The sequence below is a fragment of the Myxocyprinus asiaticus genome, chromosome 40, assembly GCF_019703515.2.
Source record: "Myxocyprinus asiaticus isolate MX2 ecotype Aquarium Trade chromosome 40, UBuf_Myxa_2, whole genome shotgun sequence".
NCBI lineage: Eukaryota > Metazoa > Chordata > Actinopteri > Cypriniformes > Catostomidae > Myxocyprinus > Myxocyprinus asiaticus.
The window spans coordinates 18,864,041-18,888,654 of record NC_059383.1 but is presented as its reverse complement, the minus strand read 5'-3'; the positions used below and the strand labels follow the sequence as shown (position 1 = coordinate 18,888,654).

The window sequence follows — 24,614 nt, the reverse complement described above, 5'->3', positions numbered from 1 at the left end:
TTTCTATAGTATCAATATTAAACCTATATGACAGAATTAAATCTAGTGTATGATTATTGTGATGAGTTGATCCGGTCACATTTTGTCTGACTCCAAGAGAGTTTAGAATATCGATAAATGCTAATCCCAATGTGTCATTTTCATTATTTATGTGAATGCTGAAGTCACCATCAATTAAATCTCTATCAACTACTAGATATGATAATAAATTAGAAAATTCACCAAGGAAATCAGAATATGGCCCAGGTGATCTATATACTGTAACAAGGGCAAAAGACAACAGAGATTTTTTAATTGTATCTGAAGATGTCACATTAAGCATTATAAGTTCAAAAGACAAACTTATATCCTGTCCTCTGAGTAACACCATAAACTTCACTGTAAATTGCAGCAACACCTCCTCCTCGACCCTTCAGGTGAGGCTCATGTTTATAACAATAACCTGGGGGAGTGCATACATTTAAAACTAATATATTCATCCGGTTTAAGCCAGGTTTCAGTTAAACAGAGCGCATCCAAACTATGATCTGTAATAATTTCATTTACAATTAGTGCTTTGGTTGAAAGAGATCTGATGTTTAGTAGCCCTAGCTTTATATGATGTTTATCTTCAATTTTTTTGTTATTTTCAAGTTTTAACTTTCTAAACGATTTAGTGAGGGGTTTGTGTTTGGTAGTTCGGGGAACAGACACAGTCTCTATGTGATATCTACTGTAGGTGATACAGTCACTGTGTGTTGTAGTTTATGTGACCTGTGTGACATCAAGGCAGCTAGCAGACATTCGGATTAGCCAGTTTGTCTGCTTCCTGACCTGGGCCCCAGTTAGTGAAATACTATCACTATTAAGACTATGAGCCAAATTACTCGAGAGGAGAGCGGCACCTTCCCTGGAGGGTTGGAGTCAGTCTCTCTTTAGCTGGTCAGGTCTACCCCAAAAACTCTTCCAATTGTCTATGAATCCTATGCTATTCTCCGGACACCACTCAGACATCCAGCCATTCAGTGACACTAATCTACAATAAACCTCGTCACCACGACAAGCTGGGAGGGGGCTAGTGCATATTATAGTGTCTGACATGGTTTTTGCAAGTCCATACACCTCTTTAACATTATATCTAGTGATCTCCGACTGGCGAAGCCGGACACTGTTATTCATGTCAGCACTGAAAAAAATTTAAAAAACAAATCTACATTTAGCATTAGCTAGCACTTGTAAAATTGATCTGATGTCAGACGCCCCAGCCCCCGAAATGCAGTTAACAATAGTGGCTGGAGTCTCTATTTCCACGTTCCTTACAATAGAATCACCAATTACTAAGGCTCTTTCAACATGATTCTCAGTGGTTGTATAACTGAGTGGGGAGAATTGATTGGAAACAGGAACGAGAGAGTGGTGTCGCTTTGCTGAGCGAGTATTCTGCAGAGCCGTCGCTCAAACGCCCTGCTGCGGGGGCTCTACAGCCAGAACCAAAGTGTGCGTGTTGCTCGCTGTTCTACCCGCATCCGAAACAGTATCTACCGGCTTCTCTCTCACTGACCTCCACTAGCGTTCGGATGCGTCCCTAACCTTCTCCGTCAGCCTGACTAATTCCTTACATTTCACATGTAAACCCCTCACTGCTGACAGAAGAAGCTATAGTAAACATGTGGCATGCAATGCAGGAAGCAATAATATGAGCCCATGCCATGACTTACCGCAATTGTTTATTGTTGTTGTTGTTATGGTTGTTCTTGAGCGCCGAGGGTTTGAGATCAATGTGAATCCCTCACACAATTGTTTGCTGTAGTTGTGTTAGTTCCTGATCAGCAGATGTTTGAGACTGATGCAATAATCCATGTAAAACACAGAGGAGTAAACAAATGCACGCAGTCGAAATGCGAGATGTAGAAAAGTGCGGTAATATACACGCATATGAAACAGTAGAAAAGTGGGAAAAAAAACGAAGCACGCGGTAAAATGGCAAAGAATAAAATGATGAGTGTAGAGGAATAAGCAATGCTAAGCAGGCTAGCAAGCTACAAACAAACAGACTCGTGCAGCATGTTGTCTATCAATACAATCGTGTTAGAATTGTATTGATAGACTTTGTGTGTGTGTGTGGGGGGGGGGGTGGTGTTCAGGAATACCATTTGAAACCTGTCAAATTTTAGCCATTCCATTTGGAGACGCTAGTGGCACAGAAATTACACACTTCCACTTTAACTATGGTATGTACCTTTGTTTATGGGGGGATAAGGGAGAAGGCAACAAGACAGCAGGCTACCTGTTACTAGGCCATGTCTTGACACACGTGCACACGCACGCACATGCACAGCCATAACAGACACATCCAGCCCAACAGGAGGCTTCCATAATCCTGTCCCCAAATTTCACAGAAGTGTGATCCAATTCATCCTTAGCCATCTCTAATCTTGCCAAATTTCACAACATAACACTTTCAGATACACACCCACTCACATACACACTCAAACTCACTGTTTCCAGAGTAAAGCATCATTGAAAACAGGCTGCCAACACACACTGAGATCAAACAACCAACCCTTCACATTCCTGGCTCATATTCATACTCACACACTCGCTAAAATCTTGCGAGCCCCGTGAGGCCACGAGAAGACATGGAGACAGTACGCCTGGACTTGTGATTATCCAACATTCTCAGCACTTCTCACACACGCAATACAGTGAGCAGATTAAACTAAAGACAAAACGATTGCAAATAAAGACATGAAAATAAGACACAACGCAGAGTGCCCATGAGAAGGGACAGTATGATTACAGACAGGTAATTAAAAGGGTAAGATGAGGAGGAAGTGAAGGAGAGATTGAGAGAGGACAGATGGCATTCCACCGAGAGGACTACAGAGGGTAAGAGAGGAGGAGGGAGAGAAATGAGTAATTATGAGTTTCACAGCTTGATACAATTTCTAATTACTTCACAGCAACAATAGTATAAACAGGATCTGCCGATAGGCTGCTACAAAAGGCAAGACAGGTCAAAGACTGAGGTCTTTCGGCTCCGTTTTTAATTACAATATGGGTTTTTCAATGACAGATTCATAATGGAACAATTTGCCCAATAATGGAAATTGTCATTTACTCATTCACTGACCCCCATGTCATTCCAACCATGTATTTTTTCTTTCTTCAATGAAACACAAAAGGAGGCAGAATGTCCAAGTTTCTGTTTTCCATAAAAGGAAAGTGGTTGATGATTTCCTTGTTTAAAAAACCCCCAGATAAAACCAGCCTAAGGTCTTTGCTGGTTTGAGCTGATCTAGCAAGTCTCCCAAACTGGCCGAGCTGGTGATTATCCATTTTTGAATAGAACAAGTGCAAATGAGATTTGAGAGCTCCAGCACAGGGAAAGATTATCAGTGAGGACTTAATTTTTGGTCTGTTCCTCCCACAAAGCTATAATTTGGCTTCATATACCAAATAAGTCATTTGGACTACTGTTGATACTTTTACAGTGCTTTTTGGAAGCGCAAGTCACCCACCACTTTCATTGCATAGAAAAGATCATCATGAACATTCTGCCTAACATTTTATTTTATGTTTGGAACAACATGGGAGTGAAGGAATTTTCTTTTTGTTTTTTTTTTGTTTTTTTTTATTAACAATTTTTATTGATTCCATACAACAACTTATAACAGAAAATGGTTAATCAAATTATATAAAATTATAACCATCCCCCCCAAACAATACCCCCCCACCCCACATAAACACACACCCCAGTGGTCAAAAGTTAAATTGACAATGACACACAAACATTAAAAAAAAAATACTCCCCAAAAAACAATAAGGTTGTGTACACACATTTAAAACTACGCATCACTCTCCACTGCCCCTTCCCGAGAGCCTTTTGTAATGGCGAAATAGGGGCAAGAACTTCCTGTTCAATACAAAACCAGGGAGGGGCTCTCTCAGGTGGGAGCTACCAATAAGAGACCGAATGCATAATAATAAAAAAATATCTTGGGTAGGCCTAGCCCACCTTTGTCCATCGGCCTATGTAACTTACTGAAATGTAATCTGGGACGTTTACCATTCCAAATGAAGGACTTCGCTATGCTATCAAATTGCTTGAAATAAGAGAGGGGGGACATCTATAGGGAGAGATTGTAGCAGGTAGTTGAATTTTGGAATACAATTCATTTTAATAACATTATTAAATTAACTAAATCAGACAAATCTGCTGGCAATAAAATGCCCAAATACTTAATGCCCTGTTTGGGCCATTGAAAGGCGCCCGGCTGGAAAGCCGTTACTAGGCAGTACGCTGTCAGAGCCAAAGCTTCGGATTTTGACCAATTCACTCTGTATGGAGTGGTGGTGGTGTAGTGGACTAAAGCATTGAACTGGTAAGTGGAAGGTTGTTGGTTCAATCCCCACAGCCACCACCATTGTGTCCTTGAGTAAGGCACTTAACTCCAGGTTGCTCCAGGGGGATTGTCCCTGTAATCAGGGCACTGTAAGTCGCTTTGGATAAAAGCGTCAGCCAAATGCATAAATGTTATCCTGAGAATTTTGAAAAGGAATAAATAATTCTGTGGAGGCAAGGCATAGATCTAGTAGGGTCAGAGACAAATAATAGGAGTGAGGGATTTTTAAACTTTCTTGAATGTTTGGTTGTATTCTTGCTTGAAAGAGATGGAGAATGACAGCAGTAGAATAAGAAAAGAAAACGCCTTGAATCACTGAAGTTAAACAATGTTATGCAAATATCCTTGTCTTTTGCTTAGGATTAGCAGTGAAGACGATTTATGTTCACAAATCAACCTTAGCTGCTTCAGTTGCCTCACACACACACACACAAGGGGGTTATAACAGTGAGTGTTGACTGTGGGTCTGAAACCATGTCAAGGCTGTGATCCCCAAACTGTGCTTAAGTCACTCTGGGCAGAACAGCTGTCTCCATGGCAACAGCTGCCATAAAACAAAAAAGACATTAAAAGACCCTGCGAAATCAAAATGCTGCTTTTAGTCCATATCTATTAGCTTTAGGGTCATCTATATGCCAGTATACTTCTAAAGGTTGACAAAATTAATTTTGATATAAGCATTTAAATTCCGCAGTCTCGCTCTTCTGGCTAGAAAGACACAGTCAAGTCATGATGTCAAACTGTACTAGAGAAACTTTGACCAATCAAATGCGTTTTAGAACAAGAAGGCACCCGCCCCATTAACCTGCTCACCGCACATGGCTGTGTTCTCACCTGGGCAGGGCACTTCAAAGCGAGCACAATCCATGATGTAGGGTCTTTCCAAACAGAATGTCCGATAATAATCACTGTAAAAGAGAGTTGTGACTGACTGTTATCACCTTTCAGTCCCCTGAAGCCCTCAGAGTGGAGGGTAATTGTCTTTGAAGGGAATAGGGCATAGGGACTATCAGTTCTGATTGGACGCTCTCGCGGGAGTTAGACGCGATGAAAGTGCTTGGAGTTTATATTTAATGCAGTCGTTTAACAGAGGTTTCTTCGGATGTACATCACAAGTAAGTTTTCTTTGCTCTTTCTATTTAGCGTAGTGTGATTCAAAACATTGATATGTTGCAATGTTTTATTTGTTTGTTTACGATTCATCTTCATGACTTGCACAACAGCTCCTGCCTTGTCATTAGTGAAGTCCGTAATGTGCCGTTTTTGTTTGTAGCAGGGTCATTTTGATCACTGTTCGGATCTCAAGTCAGTGGAAAAGTGGCCAAACTAGGTTGAGATCGTTCCGTTTATGTACAGTTGTACTCTCTAACAGCACAGCTGCATGGTGGACAGCGAAATGTGTGTATGACTGTGCTTATTGGCTATTTAAAAGAAATGGCATGAGCTGTTCAACAAGTCCCACCCCAACTTCATGATTCAGTAGGAAATAAGTAAACAGTGTAAAGTGAGCTGTGATTTTCAAGGCACTTCACAGGGACTTTAAAACACAGGAGCTTTTTCTGTCATGTTAATGCCATTTAATTCCTCATCCTTGTGTCTGGCCAATCAAATACAGTTAGCTGTTACAGTAAGCACAACAATTGAAGCAGGAGAACAAAATGTGTGTGACACAATTGGTTGTAAATTTGACACAATTCTCACAAATTCATTGCTCTATGACAACATGGTTACCTATTTAAAGGAACGCTCCAAAGGCAATAAAATATGCGATTGAAGTGAATAGTGACAGAGTCTAACATTCTGCCGAACATCTTTTCTGTTCCATGAAAGACAGTCAGTCATGCGGGTTTGGAACAACATAAGGGTAAATCAATTATGAAAGAATTTTCATTTTATGGTTAAGTAACAGCATTTCAAATCATCCCTCAGTTTCTTAATAAACCAAAAATCATGGTTACAGTGAGGTACTTGTAATGGAAGAAAACAGGGCCATGAGCTTTGAGAGTTAAAAGACAGAAATGTGAAGCTTGTATTTTTGTTCAAGCACTTACAGTACAATAACGACAAATTACAAATGCTTCCTGTCATGGCATCAGCAATGAGAACTGAATAAAATTGACAATTGTGAGGGAGTGTGTCTGGCAACTATCATTGCTTGGAGTCATAAACACTGAGAGTCACTGAGGTCAGAGAAAAAGAAATTCAGAAAATTACAATGGCTTCAAAAGGTCAAATAGAACAACACAACCATATGTTTTATTACAAAGACATGCAGGAGACATCTTATAACTCTGTAGTATGTAGTTAATATTCTTAATGGCTACTGTTGGAAACACTGGTGAATGTCTGCTAAAGGTCAGTTCGAGTCAAGTCAAATCAAATCGTGTCTTTCCCCAAACATGAAGAACGGGCAACATTATCATACATAACATTTTCATTTTAGTGACATACAGCCCTAATGATTAAACATGAAGACGACAGGCCATTTAGTCTTCCACAGTGGCACGATACTCCTGCCACGCTTCAAAAAATTTAATTAGACAATTAAAAGAGCCAGGGAGAATTTTCTTTGACATTAAAAGATGGAGCCAAGAACGAGAGAACAGAGGAATACATCCCGCTGCTCTTAAGAGGATGAGGTCCCGTGAAAAGCTGCTCTACTCAGCAATAGGAAATGAGATTGAGAGGAGCTTCAACTGTCTGAGGGAACATGTCAAAAGCTCAAATGAGGTTTTAATGCTTCCGCTGTGAAATCTGCAAGCGTGGCCATCTTCTCCATTTCCCTCATCCATATGAAAGAACAGATGGAGGAGAGATTTCAGCTCACTCTTTCTCTCTTTATCCCTCTCCTGCTCTCTTTCAAGTTCCCTTGCTTCTTTCTCACACATACTTGTGTTTTCTTTTGGTTTCGCAGCAAGGGGCAAAATCCAAAATCCAAAATGGTGGATGAGGTGAGAGAAATGTTTACTACAAATAAACATTTTATTCAATTCTAAAAAGTAATGAAACTTCTGTGAAAATTCTTGCCTGTAAAGAATGATTACAGCACGAGCCAATATCATTCGAATGCGGGCTGTGGAGCATTTCATTGGTTTCAACCACTAAACGAGTATGCTCCTTCACTGAACCAGTTGAGTCAGTTGTTTGAAAACTGAAGAAGAGGAGACATCTCATTCATGAACAAACTGAATGTACTGCTTTACTCATTTGCAAATGAAACGAATGAATCACTCAGTCATCTCATCATGAACAAAGATCTGCTGACCGACTGAACGAGAGGAGGCATGCCGTTTGTTCAGTTCGGTCAATCGTGTTCAACAAGGAGAGAAAGGGGTGCAATGCACTAAGACAAGTTTATAGGCAAACAAAAAACATAATCCCCAATTTGTGAATGTGTCAAAAAGTTTGAAGACCAAACAGTTAAAATGACATGGATCTTGAATGGAACTGTTGTGCTTTGGTGCACAGTGTAACCTGGATTGGGCTTTTCCTGAACTTTTTCTGTCTTGGTCAAAATTAAGCCCAGCATTTGACAAAATATAGGAAAAATAAGAACTGCCATTTGTGGTGAAACGGTTATGGTGTTTAAACTATTTTTAAGTGTCTTTGAACATTTTTAGACATGCAAATTACATTTGTGTGGCTTTGTCATGCGTTTAAAGACTGACTAAAGCATAAGTCAATAGTATTCAAGTGTGGGCAGTGAAGGAGCATATTTTTGGCTTGATCCACTGAATGAATACAAGTTGGAATGAGTTGAGACGTCTCGTTTATTAACGAACTGAATGTACTGTTATAGTTGATCGTGAACGAACTGAATGAATCAGTTGTCTTGTTCGTGAAAGAAGGTCTGCTGACTGACTGACCGAACGAGCGGAGGCAGCATGTCGATCGTTCGTTCAGTTTGTCAATTTCGTTCAACAAGAAAAAGGGCTGGATGAATTATAAATAAATGTGTCTGATGACCACACATTGCAAGGACATGCGTATGTTATTGAAACTCAATTTTCTTTAGGCTAGAATTGTTATATATATATATATATATATATATATATATATATATATATATATATATATATATAGAGAGAGAGAGAGAGAGAGAGAGAGAGAGAGAGAGAGAGAGAGAGAGAGAGAGAGAGAGAGAGAGAGAGAGAGAGCTTAATAACAAATTGTACTCCGCAGTTTACAAAAAGATAGATATGCTTTGTTGTCATTTGTGGGGAAACACTTATGTTGCTTTAACTCTCTAAAGAGCTGAAATCTCTTAGTAGATTTGTAGACACAAACATTTCAATAAAGAATAATTTGACTTGTTCTAGTCGTGAATTAATAAAATGTAAAAGATGGTCATTTAGAACCATGTAATGGTGAAAAGGCGTAATGTGCCAGAATGGTCAATGAACGAATCAGTGAACGAATGTGAACAAATCTTTTTGGTAAACTGATTCAAAAGAATCGAGTCTCTGAGATGAATCAAAATCACAATTAACAGTAAGGGTTCTCATCTCATTTCAAGTCTAAGTACTGCAAGTATAATGCAAGTCTACATAATAACCTGCAGTTCATTCAGTGAGTAATCAGAGCCAGAACAATAATGGAGTGAGCTGTCGGACTGATTCAATCCATGATTCAGACCAATAACTCCAGTCTTCAATTCAGTCTGATTCCCCAATCAATGTAACAGATCCATTAAAAAGAACAGAATTATTAATCAATTGATTTTTTATTTTTTTAAACTATATGCTCAGTTTTTCTGTTGCATGCAATTAATGAGAACAACACTACAAAAAGTTTTAATGACTAATCTTCTCTCTCATTTTGAAGCACCCAGCCTTTTGTAACATTCATTTAACAAACTCACAGCTAAAATCTAAATATACAGTACATATTTTACAGTGGCACAGTACATATTTTACAGTGGCGCAGCACCGCTACAATAGACGCTGGCACACACGCACTACTACATATATCTATTGCTCACTCTCTCTCTCTCTCTCACACACACACACACACACACACACACAAATGCTAATGCATTCATATTCTCAAGAATGCTAATCAAATGACAGCAGAGTGACCAGAGGGGTTGAATGAATGGTGACAATGCTGTATTTTGACTCTGTGTCGGTTGAATCCAGTCAAAGAAAACATATACAGATAACACAGTGAATGAACCTTTTCAATGTGCCAGCTCTATTCTGAGCTGATTCCAGCATCTCTGAATAGAATTATGCATGTTTACTTAGAAACTCTATATCTAAAAATGGCTGTATTAAAAAAAAAGAAAGAAAAAAGTTAAATGTCTTCAGCACTTAGAATAATCGACCAAGTGCAACTGCAAGAACTTTGATGAAGAGCCAGGCACTTTATAAATAATGTGTAATAAATGTCATGTTTATTATTCATCAGACTGACACAAACTCTGCAAGGCAGGCATGTAATGGCACTCATACCCTCCAATAGAGAGAGGTGGTGTATGAATGTGAATGTACAAGCACACACACACACACACCCCAAGGCAAAATAAATTTCAAAAACTGCTCCCAATGAAATTCCGTGATTGTATTTCCAGTCTGTGTGATTAGGAGTTTGTTGGGTGAGGTGAACTTTTACTTTTTATTCTCAGATCAAAAAGTGAGGGAAAAAAAAAAAAATGGTTTAAAATCCAAACAAGCCACAATTTTTCTATATTATTCCTGAGAAACCAGCACAATCTTTTCCCAGTCTGAGAGTAATTAATCTTTCTCCTTAAAGACAGGCTTCAATAAACTCTTTTCAGAATTTATGATGACTCTTTCACTCATCTCCAGATGAGGATGCATGTGCAGTCTTGAGGTCAGTCCACCAGCACAGGCACATATCAATAGTCAGTCAATAAAGCTCCCTCTATATGTACAATCCAAAAATGGCCCTGAACTTTACATGTTAATAGGCTAAAACAGCATAGTCAATAATATTAAAGGTTAAGAACGGAGGAGAGGGCAAGAGGGAGTTTCAGACAGGAAATAAAGGGGAGGGATCAAAAATTCACCACCAAGTTCAGTCCACTCCATTATGGACCAAATAATTAGAGGGTATAAATCCCAAATAAACTGCAATTAAATAACATCTGTTTACATTCCTTGGTATTCCGTGATAGTGTGTTAATGTTTTTTCCAAACTGGGCAAAACATTACTCAGCAAATCTCTGAGAGGTGTCTTCAGAACTATTGCTTTAAATCACACATACTATAAGTGTGTTCTCAGGGGCATTTGATGAAGACACAACAAGAGGAGTCTGTCGAGAAATCACTCTGAGCTGTCAGCTTGAGAAAAGCTGGTTGTGTAAATGTCTTGCTAACGTCAGACTGATGGATCCACCAATGCTTACATGTGGTCCAAGAGAAAAATTCTGTGTAAAACAGCGAACAGGTGTTTCGTCATGCGGAGAACAATTTGCTTGGCTTTGGTTGGTGGCCATGGAGCTTCAGAAACGTTCCAAACTGTTTGTTTGTTTGCGGGTGCAGACAGTCCATATGGTGCTCAGACTGGCATGGAGAGATGTGCATGTACAGATGAAAGTGAGCCAGATAAACAACATATGAAAATTAACTCATCTAATGATGAAAAGAAATCTATGGCAAGTCACATATCTGCATGATGAAAAAAAAAAAACATTAACAGGTAAAGGCATATGTATAATTAGGGAATTTCATCCATTGATTAATTGAATTAGTGTATCGCAACAGAGATACAGGAGCTTTGTTCATCCTCTCAGGCAGATGTTGCAGTGTTTCAGTAACAGCTTGACTGCTGCAGCAATAACAGACCATTTTTTTGGTCTTTGGCATATGTCCATGCAAATGTTTGATGGCTGTTTTCAAGTGCTAGCCAGTCCAATGGCACAGCAGTGCTCCCTGCTGTCTATTTCAGCCTACTGCATCCCTAGGTTCAGCTGCAGACCTTTCTTTCAGATTCTAAATTTACACAGAGGCTGAGTAAGGAATGGTATACTACCCTTACTACCTCTGCCATATACTGTATATCTATGGCAAAAATAGTAAGAGCAGTAAGGTAGTATGCCATTTAGAACTTGGCCAGAGACATCTTTTCATTACTAAAATTGCTTAGCATGTTCTTGATGCAAATCTTTCAGCCCAATATTCTCTGACAACATTAAAGCTATACAAGATTTTTTGTTACAAATGAACAATTTCATTAAAGAGCAAATACACCAACACTCCCCCAATTCACTATGGTAAGCCTATAATAATTATTTATATTTTAGAGCTGTTGGGATGGATTTGGCAGGAAATTGCATACTTCCGTCATTTGTCCGTGCGCGTTTACGTCATATCCATAAATAAAGAAAAAAGGTCCGGAGCTGCTACAGCATGTGTATATGTGCGGTGATAGGTGTGGTAGTAGTTTGAAGCTGAAAGCTTGTACCCACAACACATGAGCAACATTGATCATGGATCATTCAATAAGGCAACCCTCCGGGGAATCATCCGTTTTCAAAATAAAGAAACCACGAACCATGAAGAGTCTGCAAGCAAAAAGTAAAGTGACAGAGCCCATGATAAAACACAAATCAATATCGGCTTGGCTTTTCAGAGGTGGCAACAACTCACAGATCTTAAAGAATTTAAAACCAACCCAGAGATGGAGTTTTTGCTGCTCGACAGATTATTTTATTGGATAGCTAGCCAGGTATCTCGCTTGGCACGGTAGTTCGTTAGATAGCGTTAACCACAGTATTGGGCCATTTTATTATGGTTTGTGGTACTGCAGTGCTTTATTTTCGAGGAAGGACAATGACATTTTTTTTTTTTTTTTTTACTTTATGCTGTTTTTTACAATGCCATTCTTTAAACCAGTTACTACCTTAGTCTATTTGCCTGCTAGCCAATTTATAATAGTTTTCACAGTTTGACTTCATCTGATATAACTAGCAATCATCATGTCTTATGACATCTTTGTAACGCTATTTATTTTAAAACGATTGTTTTCAATAAGTCAAAACATAAGCAGAAGATGTGCTACTTACCTGCTAATACGACATTTCGGATATCAGTCTTTTTCTTCCTTTCATTATTTATTTATTTATTTATTGAGGAGGGGGGGGTGAGTTTTGATAAGTTCATCACCTGTAACCATGGTTACATCAGTGGTACTCAAACCATCAGAGTTATCCACACAGAAGAGCAGAGCCGAAGCTCAACACACGTATTTACCAAAACAATGTGCGTCCGCAAGTAACTTGCAGTTTTATTCTTAAACCGCTAGAGGGCCAAATGTTACATAGTGTAGTTTTAAGAAGGCAAATATGAACTTGCTAATCAAAATGCTCTACATGTCTGTGATAGGCCTCTCTATTTTTCACATAAAGTGGCCCGTTTTTGGTCACTTAAGTCACACTTAATGCATGAATGTCATTAAACAACAAAATATCAAAAAAAGTGGCTTTCATTATATAGAAAAATGTCACAAGTGCACTTTCAAGCAAAAACAGTACTTAGGAGGCCTTATGTTGTAAAAAAAAAAAAACAAATACAGTTGTCAAAATTGAAAAAAGTATTTAGATACTTTCTAGTTGTCAAACTAAGTAGAACATGTCCACAGGAATGTGATGAAATACACCTGTGGTTATTCTGCTAGGACAACTGTGTAAACTTGAGGGGAACTAACTTTGATATTCACTAAAAACCAACTTAGGGCCAGTTGGTTAAATGTAAATGGCAAAAACGACTCAGAAAAGCCACTTGATTTTATTTTTTTCCCTTTCTAATGCAAAGACAGTCATACATTTTTTTTTACAGCTAAAGTGCCCAAACACAGTAGACACAGAACCTCTAAATGCCCCTTAAAACTCAGTACATGTCTTTGTTGTATTTGCATACAGATTTGAAAGAAAGCCATCTGTCACATGTGTTCATTTGTACCTGTCGGGCGAGGTTAACGGAGTCAGCAGTGAGTCTGTCTCTTAGGTGTGGGTCGAGTTGTGAGGCCGGGGCGATCTCCACCACCTTCTGGTGTCTCCTCTGGATGGAGCAGTCCCTCTCGTACAGGTGAATGACATTGCCGTATTTATCGCCTACACACAGTGGATCAGTCAGCTTACTGAACATTACACAGAAGTCTTAAACCATCTGGAACTGTAAACAAACCCATCTGCTTTTATTTCTCCAAAATATAATAACAAACAATAACATATCTGATCAATAAACACTATGCAAATTAGGAGGCACCAGAGCACTGCACCATTCTGTTCGCTGTCAAGAACAGTGTGCTCTATGCAAATATACAAATATGTTTTAATTATCTGCCAGACAATGTATTCATTTCCTGTGGAAATGTAATTTGCTGTTGGAGATTTTTGAGTGCTTTCCAGTGATGATGTTAGAGTGTTACACTGACAATTACTTGGCCTAGAAACAGCTTTGAATTATTTACTTACTTGAATTATATTTACAGTTCTTGAACACATACCAAGTATGGACTTACCTAGGATCTGCACCTCAATATGTCTGGGTTTCTCAATGAACTTCTCCACAAACAGAGCTCCATTGCCAAAGGCTGCCAGGGCCTCAGAGTACGCTCGCTGATAGTTCTCTTCCAGTTCCTAAGAGCACATACAGTATGAACACTGGGTCATCAAAAGAAACAATGTGAACTTTGTAAATTTTCCACTGAGGTAAAAGTCATTAGAAGATGTGTTAAAGTTACTGATCTGTTTTTTTTTTTTATTGTTATTATTATTATTATTATTTAGTAGATTGTTTGTATCTCTTTGATTTGATCACATCAGCAAGACAATTGACAATTATGGTAATTATTTATGGTCTAGAACAGGGGTGTCAAACTCGGTTCCTGGAGGGCCACAGTCCAGCAGAGTTTAGCTCCAACCCTATTTAAACACACCTGAAGCATCTAATCAAGGTCTTCAGGAGTGCTTGAAGATTACAAGGAGGCATTTTGGAGCAGGGCTGGAACTAAACTCTGCAGGGCTGCGGCCCTCCAGGAACTGAGTTTGACACCCCTGGTCTAGAAGATGGGCATATTTACAACGGACAATTTCAAAATTATATTTATATGCATATTTGGAGCTTGGTGAGTGTTCATTTTGGACTTTAAATGCCAGTATCTGTATAGCAAACAAGTTCAAAGTCCAATAACCTCACATCATCAAGAGTTCATTCAGGTCTGAAGTTTACATCATTTCAAACCTCAGAACAGTAAGATTTGTTGAACAAAGACTAAAAATGTTCTCCTTTGTATCATTTTACTCTTGAGCACCACTTACCTCATACTCCCTGACCACATGCATTCCACGGCCTCCTCCCCCATATGCCGCCTTGAAGATGATTGGGAAACCATAGGTGTTGGAGAACTCTTGAGCTTCCTGCAAACACGAGATGGGAGCATCTGTTCCAGGTACAACCGGCACACCTGCAGAGCAAAGATACAGGATGATCAAAGACAAAAAAAAATCCTACCAAAAAGTACCATGGTACTACCAAGGCTTTTGGATATGGAAATACCAAGTGCATCAGAGTATCATATAAATACCATGGTACATAAATATGGAAATCATTCAGTGCCATGTTAAATATCAAAGTATCACGGTATTGCTGGTATTACTGATACCATCACTGTAGTATTTGTAAGGGTAAAATGGTTCTTGCTACATAAAGCTAGCATTACAAATGAATATCCAGCACTGAGCATATGAAAACTCTTCAAATTGTACTCACTTTATATTTTAGCCATCTTAACTAAGTTAAGCATAGCTTGTAATGTGTGGATATAATCTAATGAGAGTAGAGTATGTTCCCCAAAGAAGATGAAAGATGCTTTACCTGAACTAAGGGCAATGGCACGGGCCTCAACTTTGTCCCCCATCTTGCGCACCACATCTGGAGTTGGGCCGATAAAACGTACGCCGGCGTCAGCACATGCCTGTGCAAAATCTGCTCTTTCTGACAGGAAGCCGTAGCCTGGGTGGATGGCATCCACATCATTCTCCTGCAAAGTACAAATTGTAAAATACGCTATATTTTGTAACAACTGATCCCTACAATCCCTCTTTAAATGTTTTGATATTATTACATTATCATTTGCTAGCATGCAGAGATAAAACAGACTGATGAATTGAATAACTCTGACAAATAGGCAGGAGATTTTGAGCTGTGTATCTACCACCAGCCGTAAATACCATTTTTGTTTGTTCTTACACATAGTGTAAGAATTGGTCAAATTTCATTTCTGTGGCAATCAACAACCGGTATTAGGATACAATCTTTGGAGGGCATTTTGACTTTTAGGGTGGGTAATATGTTCTCTTATCACCTGACTTGGGAGGGTCCCCCTTGGTTGTTTTTCCATCCAACTGGGGTGGGGGGGGGGGGGGTTGTTGTCACAGTGAAAATCCGGGGGGGACCTTTTGAGGATTTTTATGGCTAAATTACTATCCCTTCTTGGTAGAAGTCTCTGAATCATTCGTCACATAGCATAATTATGTGCAATTACTGCACTAAGCAGGAATGTTTGCAGTCAATCTGTCCTATCACTGTATTTTATTTTACAGGTCATCGGATCCTATTCTGCTGCTGTACTGTTTCACCACACAAACATTTTCAACAAAAGCCTCAGCTGTAAGGGAAATGTGATTACATTGCAGTTTTTGAACTCATGTACAACAACAAAAACAAACATTGAAAATTAAGCTACACAAAGATGTAACCTCACCTATTTTAGCATGCAGAACATTTTTGAACACCATCACCCGAGACAACCTCAGCCCTGTGTTTTTGTTTTTTTTTCATCCTTTCATGCAGTTTTACTAGTGTCAGTAATCCATACACTATTATGTCCTCACAATGGTTAGCTGTGACTACAGGTTTGCTATAGAACTACTTTCTGATTGTGGCGGACATGTACTGTACAGTTCAGTGGCAATTGCTTTAAGACTACACTGAAAGCACAGCTAAAATTTTAAGAAATATGGCAATGACAAGTTTAATAAATGTACAAATAATCTATAAATTATCATGCTATTCATTCAAGCAATGAAATCCACTATTTTTTCTACATGAATATGTCCATATACAGTAAGATTCAGTGGACACATGGCCCATACAGCCCCATTTGGAGACAATTAAAAGATAGATGTTCATTAGACAAGAGAATCTACACACAACATTTTGTGACCCACCCAGATGCTGATAATTGCAATATGAGAACATATTTGTTTCAGCTTTCATAATCACCTATTTTTGCATATTTTATTGCAAACACAGTTCTGAGTTCAGTTAATTAATTTCATTAAGAAATTTCACTGTTCATGTAGTAGTTTGGGCAGCTTTTGGGAGAAACATTGCAAACATCAAAAACAATAGTCTGTGCTTCCCCACATTCAGAACCATCCGCCACTGGTGTAGTTGTCAAAGAATCTCTGTTTATGCCTCTGGTCTGCATAGAACTGTTTGCCAGTTTTGGCAGATATAAAGGTATATTTACCTTTAGTATGGTATGGTTTGCAATTATTGGCAAATTCTTTGCTGTTGCCACAGGTTTGCAATAGTACCATTTGCCCAGTAGAGGCAATTTTACAATTTTTGCCAAAGGTTCTACAACAGCTTGTTGCAAACTGTTTTATTTGCTGCAATTTTGTTTCCATGTTTGCCGTAATTTTTAACCAAATTCACTACAAGTATGTTGCTATGTTTACTTTAATTTTACCACAAACTATCTACAAGTTTGATGCTGTAATTGGCACAACTTTGCCACATATTAACTACAAGTTTGTTGCTATAATTGCCAAAATTGTACCACATATTAACTACAAATTTGTTGCCATGTTTGCTGCAATTTTACCACAAATTAATTACAAGTTTGTCGCTTTGTTTGCCACAGTTTTGCCAAATATTATTAACTACAAGTTTGTCACTATGTTTGGTCCAATTTGACCAAAAATCTACTTTATGTTTGCCGCAAATTTACCAAAAATTAATTACATGTTTGTCGCTATGTTTGCCAAAATTGGCACATATTAACTACACGTTTGACACTACATTTTCCGCAATTTTACCAAAAATTAACAAATTTGTTGCCATGTTTACTGCAATTTTACCACAAATTAGAGTGATAGTTCACCCAAAAATGAAAATTCTCTCATCATTTACTCGCCCTCATGCCATCCCAGATGTGCATGACTTTCTTTCTTCAGGAGAACACAAATTAAGGTTTTTAGAAGAATATCTCAGCTCTGTGGGTCCATACAATGCAAGTGAATGGTGATCAGAACTTTGTAGCTCCAAAAATCACATTAAGGAAACATAGAAGTAATCCATAAGACTCCAGTAGTTAAATCCATACCTTCAGAAGCAATAAATTAAGTGTGGGTGAGAAACAGATCAAAATTTAAGTCCTTTTTTTAACTCTAAATCTCCACTTTCACTTTTACATCTGAAAGTCGCATCATATGTGGTGTCTGTTTAGTTTCACTTTCACATCTGAATGTGAAAGTTAAAGTGGAGATTTAGAGTTGCTATAAATCTTAGGTTCATACTTGCATTGTATGAACCTATCGAGCTGAAATATTCTTCTAAAAACCTTAATTTGTGTTCTGCTGAAGAAAGAAAATCATTCACATCTAGGACAGCATGAGGGTGAGTAAATAAGAACATTTTTATTTTTGAAATATCCCTTTAACTACAAGTTTGTTGCTATCTTTGCCGCAATCTTCCCAAATATTAAATGCAAGTTTATCGCAAATACATTTTGCAAGGATTCTACAGACACCCAGAAAAGAGGAGACTAGTTTGGGCATATCTTTAGGACAAAGGTATTATCTTTTGGCATTTGTTTACAAATGTTGTCAAGCAACATATAACTGGAGGCCAGTCTCTGACCTTATTTTCTTAGTTTCAAATCTAACAGCAGCATATTAATCATTTTTTTTAACATAGAATTCTGTTTGAGAAGCAAAGTTCTACCCTCACAACTTTTACTCAAAAGTATGCTTCAGTTCAAATCAGGATTTACAGAACCCATTCAGGAGCTAGGACATAGACCTCTGACCTTGGCCACTTTGATGATGTCTGGTATATGAAGGTAGGCTGCTACAGGTGACAGCCCCTTTCCAATGAGGTAAGCTTCATCTGCCTTTTGTCTGTGCATCTGGCCTGTGTCCTGCTCAGAGTAGACAGCCACTGTGCGAATCCCCAGCTCTGTGCATGCCCGAAACACCCGGATGGCAATCTCTCCTACAAAGAGCATTCATGCATTACTGTAGATGTCAAACAGCAAATCATGTTCTTGGCTGTGACATAACTAATACCATTTGGCTATTTAACATAATATATCCCACCTAAATATCTCACCCAAGCATATGTCAACACAGGATAGAAAACTGCGCTCGTTAAGCCATTTTATGGGGTCCTTAAAGTAGAAATATCAGCAACTGACAAGTAGTGCTACTGTGTTTCCCTGTAGATACAACTAATTGCATCCACGTAATTGTCCGAGACCAACAAGAGAGATGTAGGATGGCTCACCTCTGTTGGCCACCATGACCTTTTTGATGGGTTTGTAATCCAATGTCTGTGGTGCAGTGTGGGCAGAGCGGGTCACACACCACACCCTCCTGAGGGCCAACAGACCAATGGCAGAACGCATTCCTCCCAACTGTAGCAGCATCTAGAAAAACAGCAAAATCAAGTCAGTTATTACACAAAGGCAGAGGTTCATTCAGGTCATAGTGTTATGTTACTGTCATTTCTAGAGAAGTGATTAAAGGTTAACAGTAAATTTTTTACAGATTAAATACTTTCTCCTATCTCTTTTTAATGTGCAGAGACAACTGCAAAGTAAGATGTAGGTTGATTTCCCCCAAAAATGTCAACATTGTGGCTCTGTGGTGCTTTCAAAACATTGCATTGTTTGTTTTAGTGGTCAGACTGAGTTAGGGATGGGACTTTGTTTATCCCACCAATGGATGACTGGAAGACAGGGGAGTATTTGGGAAACCTTTTTGGAAACGGTTATTATTTTTGCAATTCAGTTTGGTGCCACTAGTGGCGCACTTCCTTGGCCCTCTTTTATGAAAATGCTGAGCTACTGCCTGTGGCAATAGTATGTCAACACTCAATGAGGTCAATGATGAGAATTCATAAGAAAACGCAGACCAATCCTTATGTACCACAAACACACTTGATGAAAGCTGTGAAATGGGACATCAAACAATTAAACTATCAACATGCATTAGGACAAGCAAGATATGACACTGGTTCAAAACAGCCAGTCTTTAAAAAAAGAAGTTGTAATTTAAGCATGTCCAAATACAAGGTTAAGTGCTCAGAGGGCCAAAAAGAACAGAACACACACTGTATAATCACATTGCGATCAGATTGTAAAGGCACATATGGGGCACCTGGATAAACAGCAGAACTGATTAAACTCAGTGGGAGAGCTGGGAAGGAGAAACATGGACACAGAACATTAAAATGCTACAACTCACATACTATGAGCATTTAGGAGACAAGGGTAAAAAAGTTGCCAATTTTATGATGTAAAAAAAGTTACAATTCTAAGGAAAGGTGTAAATCAGAAAATGAGTTGCACCTCCACACATTTCTCTAAAGTGACTTCAAATGAGGAAATTCACAAGATATTTATCATAAGAGACACAATATTAGTAGTGCCACAAAACAAAATCTCAATGGTAAACGAGTTCAAGAGAAGTCCAGAAGAGTGAGGGAAAATTGTATGGTTATGAACTAAGTCCTCACACATGAGTTAGCCTATGTCTTCAGCTGTTTTAATGTTGTGAAGATCAACTGGAGTTTGAAAACTCTTTCTGTGGTATTATTACTAACGAAAACTAAATGAAAACACTCATTTGAAACCTTTATGAAAACTTGTCAACACTGCTTCATTAAACATGACAATACCACTTGTAATAAAACTAGATGGCCCTGAGAAAATTAACTGCATTAAACATATTAAAATAACATCTGTTTACACTTGAACTCTGACACCCCTGAAAAACTTACACTTAAATTCAACCTAAACATACAGAAACAAAACTCAAACTAGAAAACACTGAACCAAGTAGCCTAACAGTGGGAAGAAAAAAAAAACCTCAATTGAAAATAAAGCTGAAAAAAAAAAAAAAAATCTATAGGGAAATAACCCTGGTTCCACCACAAAGGGGGTGCATCACAAAGTAAAATAGCTCACCAAGTTTTTACTTTCCACATACTGTTGGCCAATACTAGCCTGCAGACAAGGAGGGACTGATTCTACCCCCATTCGGTTGTCATATTATCACATCACCTGTGCTGACAGACATAATGCCAGGTCCACTGCTTAAACAGTTACCGGACAATAACCACCATTCCATGTGTGCACACACTTACATTCAAAGTGACTAAGTACTAACTACAAGGTACCGATGTGCCTTTCTCTATTCCTGGGGTTTTCAAACTGGACCCCACTAGGTCACTAATTCTGCAAAAAAAAAAAACAAGTGGAAAATTTTAATATTATTACCGTTTCATTCTAAAACCATGAGATTATTCAAAATTATTGTACACTATTGACAGCCATAGTTTTATTGACAGGCAACGGTAAGAGAAAAAAAAACAAAAGATGTATATTATATATATATATATATATATATACACACACACACACACACACACACTTCTTATTTACAAGAAATAAGGGTTGTAATTCTCTGTAAAGCTGCTTTGGAACGATAGTCATTGTGAAAAGCGCTTTACAGATACATTTGTGATTAATTATAAAAATGTGTCTCTCTGGGTTTAAACATTTAAAACATTTCCAGATAACATTTTAATACCTTATTTTGGCTTTAGTGTTAAATACAATGACATTATTATTACAATCAATCATTTAATTTTGCAAACAAGTTTTTTTTATATCACATTTACACATTTTTACAAGGGGGGTCCCTCGAAAGGGATCATCGTATTTGAGGGTCCTTGGCATCAAAAAGTTTGAAAACCCCTGCTCTAGTTTAGACTATAGGCCCTTTCCCACTGCAGTCCACATGCGCCCAGTAAACTGAAACCTGAAGACACAAGCTGCATCCTAAAACTGGAAACTGCCGCCTTCGGAGGCTGTATAAGGAGGTAGGATGTAATAATGTGCTTTTTAAACGGTTCAGAGACCAGTTTCCTTAAGAGTTCCATTCATCCAAAAACACTGTTGTTTAAACCATAACTGATTAGGCAGCTGCTCACATTGTCGGATGCAGCCACAGTTTGTGTAAGACAATCCTAACAAAAGTGTAGCTCCGATCCGGGCATCCTCCGTCAGTGTTGTTGATTTTGTTGTTGCTACCGAATCGTGCGTGCAATAACGGCAGAGGTAAAAAAAAAAAAAAAAAAAAAAAAGTAACGTCATTACAGGTGTTACTTTTGTGAGTGCGAATGCAAGAGGGGAAAAGTCTCCTCGGGTATGCCGTTTCTCTTAAGAGTTCTCATTTAGAAAGTTACTAAGGAAAAAGTACCAGGACTGTAAGTGGGAAAGAATGATAAAGCAGGAAGTTCAGCACAAACTACAGAAGTCAAATAATGATGAATGAAAAACAAGTAATAGAGACATAATGAATAGCAATTTGATCACATCGCAACCCATTTATTGATATAACATTGAACTATTTATTTAAAAAAAAAATAAGAATTTGAATAATCATGATTAAATCTCATTCACTTCACTGTAAAAAAATAATTAAAAAAAAATTAAAATCAATAAAAATTGTAAATTTTTTCCCTGTATTTCAAAATGACAGGAAAATGTTATTAAAATTACAAGAATAAACTATTTATCGAAATGTGTCATGTGACTTGACTTAAAAATCTGTATAAATGGAATACATTAAATATCTGTTTTTTTAACAGCTTTTAAATGACAGTTTTAACAAAACTAACCATAACAATAAAAGTATTCTTTATTGACAGCATATTTTCTCTAATTTTACAAAAAATTGCTTTTGTTATGGCAATATATCACTGTCAAATACATAAAATACTGTTAATAATACATTTAAAAATGTATAAATTGCAAGAAAACATATGACTAAAGAGAAATATTGTCATTTTGCATAACCACTATTTTACATATTGTGGTGGCGGGGGCATGGTCAAGCGTTCATCCAGAGAGAGAGAAAGTGGTAAGGGTGCACACACCTGAGCGCTATAATGTCTAACACCTGTTTCTGATTGCAGTAAGCACTGGGGAGAGCAATAAAAAGGGACCACACCAGAGACGAGGGAGAGAGAGCTACCCGTCTGAAAGACTATCTTGAGTTTAAGCTAAAGAGTACTCTGCTGAAAAGCCCCTTTGAGTAGTGTATTAAAGTTACACCTTTGAGTTGAAGCCCTAGTTTCCTGTGTCCTCCTTTCCCTCCCTTCCTTCCTTGAACGTTACACTGGTGCCGAAACCCGGGTAAATTGGAGGAAATACACCGGCATGGAGTCCTTGCAGTTGGCTGAAGTCATCAAGTTCCTCGCCAGTATGCACCATGCACAACATCAGGCCCTGCTTGAGCTACACCAGGACCAGGATTGCCGATTCCAGGAGGTGCTCCAAGCCAAAGCAGAGGATCCGGAGCCTACTACACCAGGAGAAAGTCCCGGCCGCGACCCCAGAACCAGCAGCCCCCATACCCCCGATTGCCCTCTTGAGGATGGGGGCAGATGATGATCCCGAGGCCTTCCTAGATCTCTTCGAGAGGATGGCCGAGATCTGGGGCTGGCCGCGTGCTCAGTGGGCAGGCAGACTCATCCCACTGTTGTCCGGGGAAGCTCAACTCGTGGTGCAACAACTAACAGCGGCAAATCTCCTGATGTATGATGATCTGAGGAAGACCATCCTACAGCGGGTCGGTCGCAGCCCTGAGCAATACCGACAACTCTTCTGGTCAATGAAGGTGGATGGGCGTGGCCGCCCGTTTGCCTTCACTCAACAGCTCCAGGACACCTGCCGGAAGTGGCTGCTGGTTGAGGAGCAGCTTATCCATCGTACTGGAAGGAACGGCAGAGTGGGTCCAGTGCCACCGCCCGGCGTCGCTGGAGGAGGCTGTCCAACTGGCGGAGGATCATATGTCAGTGTATCAGAGGGTGGAAGAGCCCCCCCCCTCTCTCTCTCTCTCTCTCTCTCGCCACCCCCACACTCTGTCCCTTCACTGCAGCCCATCCAAGTACCCTGGAGGCGTGGAAACCTGCCACCGAAGCCAGCTCCTCATTCACGGGAGTTTCTCTCGCCATCGGTGGCCTCAGTGTCTCGTGGCTCTCCCCCTCAGGTGGATGTACCCACCGACAAAGGTGCGGGTGTAATGCCTGGGCTGGCCTGCTGGAGTTGCGGGATCCAGGGCACTTCCGGGATCAATGCCCAGTGATGGAGCTGGGAACTGTGGTCTGGGTCCCCGACACTCCATGGGCTGCCCCTGATCAAGCTAGAGCATACAGAATACTGGTGAGTGTCAAGGAGTACACAGAATACCGGTTAGTGTCAGGGAGTACACATCAAGCCTTGGTGGATATGGGCTGTAACAAGACCACTATACACCAATGTTTGGTTCAAGACCAGGCTTTGGGCACAAGCAAAAGGGTGAGGTGTATGCATGGGGATATTTATAATTATCCTGTAATGACACTTGTTATTAAATTTCGGGGGAAAAAAGCATAGAGTGGAGGTGGCGGTTAGTTCCAGCCTCGCCCATCCACTAATTTTGGGAACTAATTGGCCAGAATTTAAAAAGTATTAAAGGGAATGTGTGTGGATGGGTCCTGCGAGAAAGTTGTTAGATGTGAAATGTGCGATACCTTGGCAGGGCAGGCAGAGCCGGGGCGGTCCTCCTCATCTCCATGTCAGGATGATGTAAGGGAGGGGGAGGCTTCGGCCCCTCCCATCTTTAGAGGACATTCCAAAAGGGATTTACCTCTAGAGCAGTTGAGAGACCAAACCCCTTAGGCATGCCCTTGACCAAGTTAAAGTTATTGATGGTCAACGAATCCAACCAAATGTCGCACTTTCATATCCATATTTTGCTATTATAAAAGCGGTTGTATCGTGTGACGCAGGATGCCATTGCACCCTCTTCTGTTAATCGAGGTCCCCTTCAAAAGAATTGGCATGGACCTCGTCGGGCCATTAGAGCGGACAATACACGGATATCGCTTTGTATTGTTCTGGTGGACTATGCAACGCGATATC

At 39.3% G+C, this 24,614-nt stretch overlaps 1 protein-coding gene across 2 annotated transcripts in view; it reads right to left on the bottom strand.

Annotated features, from left to right (window-relative positions):
- The window catches only part of LOC127430716 (pyruvate carboxylase, mitochondrial-like), a 174,187-nt gene that overhangs the window by 136,455 nt on the left and 13,118 nt on the right, over nt 1-24,614 (bottom strand). For both annotated transcript variants that reach the window (XM_051680705.1, XM_051680704.1), the window contains exons 2-7: nt 18,926-19,067; nt 18,450-18,634; nt 15,227-15,392; nt 14,671-14,816; nt 13,872-13,989; nt 13,310-13,461 (exon numbers count right to left, since the gene is read on the bottom strand). In XM_051680705.1, coding sequence (XP_051536665.1) covers nt 13,310-13,461; nt 13,872-13,989; nt 14,671-14,816; nt 15,227-15,392; nt 18,450-18,634; nt 18,926-19,067 — 909 coding nt within the window. The remainder of the gene's footprint in view (nt 1-13,309; nt 13,462-13,871; nt 13,990-14,670; nt 14,817-15,226; nt 15,393-18,449; nt 18,635-18,925; nt 19,068-24,614) is intronic.